The sequence below is a fragment of the Belonocnema kinseyi genome, chromosome 9, assembly GCF_010883055.1.
Source record: "Belonocnema kinseyi isolate 2016_QV_RU_SX_M_011 chromosome 9, B_treatae_v1, whole genome shotgun sequence".
NCBI classification, from domain to species: domain Eukaryota; kingdom Metazoa; phylum Arthropoda; class Insecta; order Hymenoptera; family Cynipidae; genus Belonocnema; species Belonocnema kinseyi.
The window spans coordinates 54,950,565-54,953,869 of record NC_046665.1 but is presented as its reverse complement, the minus strand read 5'-3'; the positions used below and the strand labels follow the sequence as shown (position 1 = coordinate 54,953,869).

Sequence of the window (3,305 nt, the reverse complement as noted above, 5' to 3'; positions counted from 1 at the left end):
TTGAAAATTGATCTTTTATAGTAGAAATTTAACATATTTTCTTGAAAAATCTTATTTTTTTGCAGAGAATTAATCTTTTTGGTTGAAAATATATTTTTTGGTTAAAGTTTCCTCATTTTAGTTGGATATTCATTTATTTGGTTAAACATTTAATTATTTAGTTGAAAATTATTGTATTTTGTTAAAAAATCATTTATTTTTGTTAGAAAGTTAATTTTATTGGATGAAAATTGATTTTTTAGTCGAAAATACAACTATTTCGTTCAAAATTAATTTTTTTTAATTTGATAATTTATAATTATATTTGAAAATTTATTTCTTTGGTTAAAAATTTAAGTATTTTGTTAAACATTTTTTTGAAATTAATTTTGTAACAGGAAAGGTTAGGGAATTTCAGTTTAGATGTTTATATGTTGAAGGGGGTGCGAAGTGGAATAATGTCCTGATTTTTTAATGAAGCCATCTGGTCACCCAATTTTTATCAATTTCATGATTTATGATAAAATTTTATTTATTTATCAGAAGTAAACCTTACAACGAATTAGCTGCACCGCCTGGTTTGATTCCGGGATATGCTTTAACCTCAGAAAACATGAGCACGTCGGAAGAAAATGACTCTAACCACTTAATAATTAAAAAGTCATGGGACCTGGCCTTGGGCCCCTTGAAACAAGTTCCAATGAATTTATTTATTATGTATATGTCTGGAAACTCTATTTCCATTTTTCCTATTATGATGATCGGTATGTTGATAATGAGGCCAGTCAAAGCACTTTTTTCCTTACAACAAAGTAAGTATTTTTCCTAATAATTCAGGTATTTACGAGAATCGCTTATTTTATAAGGAAACCCGGCCGCAGACTCACGGCTCCATTAAAACTTTTTGAACGGTGCCACTATTAATTATGACTTTTATAAATATTTTCGAACTTAAATAATTGGCTAAACTAACATGTCTATCATCTGAAGTACAGAAATAAATGTTATACCAAAATTTATATAAAATACTATAAATTTTATTTATACTTTATTTAGGTAACCACTATTTCTCCAGGTTTAGAAAACAATATACTCTCTTTGCGAAACCTAACGTTTCGATAAGCATTAGCAGAGTTTTTTGCAAGAAATCTTTCGACTTTGCATCATATAATGAATAGGATAAGAAAATATTTGTGTCTAATGAAGGAAAATGCAGATATACGTTTTATTACACACTATCAGTAAATGCACGCGCGCAAATTGCGCGTTTATGTCTGGATTTTTATTTCGTAACATGAAAAATAAAAACAAATTAAAAATCCATTATTAAACCAATTTCTAAATATTAGGTTTTAAACATTTTGAAACAATAATTAATAATTTCAAATTGAAAGCGTGTGAATTCAAAAATATATACATTATACGATTTTGGACAATTTTATTAATAAAAGGAGTTAAATTGTATAATTTCTAAGTCGAAGCGCTAAAAGTTAACAATTTTATTTTAAGAATCAATATATTTTTAGAGTTGAATTTTTGAAACGGGGCCACTTCAAATACAAAGCAATTGAAATTGTATTATTCGCCATTAAAAGATTTCAAAATTAAATAATTAAACATTTTAAAGTTTTAAATTTGAATAATTTTAAATTCAAATATATTAAAACGAGACAATTTCAAATTTAAAACTAAGTTGAATCTTTCAAAGTCAAAGCTTCCGAAAGTCTAGATGTGTAAATTGTTATTTTATAGCAAAATTATAATTGAATATTCAAGCCGACTGGACAATTTTTTCGAAAATAAAAAAATCAATTGAATTATTATAAAACAACTTTCAAAATAAATAGTAATTTTAAATAGAATACAATTAGTTGAAAAAATTTCTACTCGTAAATGTTGAGACTTAAACGAATGCGAATTTCATTTAAAACTGAAAAAATTGTATTCACCAAAACTTTTTTATACTTACAATAAACAATTTAGTGTGCAACATGAAAATTCAGAACTCTAATATTGTACCTGTTTAAAATTACCAAAATTATTCAATTACTGATGTATCAATTTCAGATAGTTTAATTTTGTGTCTTTTTCGTTTTTAATCTCAATTTTTAATTGTTTAATTTTAAGTCTTCCTTTAGAACTATTATTCCTTTTTCAAATTTGCCAATCAAACATTTTTCAATTACTAATTATTTATTTGTTCAAATTCTCAACTAAAAATCGAACAATTTTAACATATCACATTGAAAATCAAAAAAAGTATACAAAACAAGATTGTTGTAATATGATTATAATTTTTCAAATTGTACAATTTTTACTTTTTAATTCGAAATTGCTTTATATTTACATCGAAAATTATTAAATTCGAATCTGTCAAGGTTTTTAATATGAAATTTTGAAATATTTCATAGCGGAATTGTCCTGAAATTTCGAATATTTTAATTTAAATCTACAATATTGTGAAATTAAAAATTCGAAACCTCCAAAAATTAATCAAAAATTAATTTAAGAAAAAACTTTAGTTTCCTCAAAGATTAAACTGTTTTAGAATTGTGCATTCAAGGCTATAATTTCAAATTCAAATTATAGAAATTTTATAGACAATTATTTTATATTATTAATTAGTATCATATTATGAACTATGTAGTATCAAGTGAAATTTATAATGACTGGATAGATTTTTTTACTTAAAAATATGATTTCTATAAAAAAAAACTCATTTTCACAGTTCAAAATTTCAGAACTTTAAATATTGCGAGAGCTATTGCAACCTTTAATGTTTAATTATTCTAAACACTAGGAAAATTTATGCTTTCCAATTTAAAACTTTCAAAACTTACAAATTCAAATTTTTTTTAAATAACCAAAAACCAGCTTTAAACTGTTCAGTAAGTGTTGAAATCAATCAAATGTTGAATTTTGCCGTTGAATGTTAAAATAAATTAAATCACGCTAAGTGGTTATATTTTTTAAATTCTTTTTTATAAATAATTTTTCTACATTTCCTTCTCAAATTTAAGTTCTGAACGTTTAAACATTTGATTTTTTAATACTCGTGGTCAGTTAATGTTACTTATTCTTTTTTGGCTTTACCTTGCCAACTTCGATTTTACAACTTCATTCGATTGTACGTGATCACGTTTTTGCATCGTAGATGTGCTTGGTGAGATTTTACGAGGGTAGTTCAATAAGTCCTTAGAATTACCAACAGATGGCGCGCGAAGCGCTCCAAATCATCTGTTTTCAGTCAGCACCACTCCCGACTAGATATATGGTGCAGTCACAGACCACATCTTCTGAGTTTACGTGTTTTTATAACCAATTGA

At 25.2% G+C, this 3,305-nt stretch overlaps 1 protein-coding gene across 1 annotated transcript in view; it reads left to right on the top strand.

Moving 5' to 3' along the window:
* The window catches only part of LOC117180547 (ER membrane protein complex subunit 4), an 8,447-nt gene that overhangs the window by 138 nt on the left and 5,004 nt on the right, over nt 1–3,305 (top strand). The window contains exon 2 of the mRNA XM_033373043.1: nt 523–791. Within this exon, the coding sequence (XP_033228934.1) occupies nt 523–791 (269 nt within the window). The remainder of the gene's footprint in view (nt 1–522; nt 792–3,305) is intronic.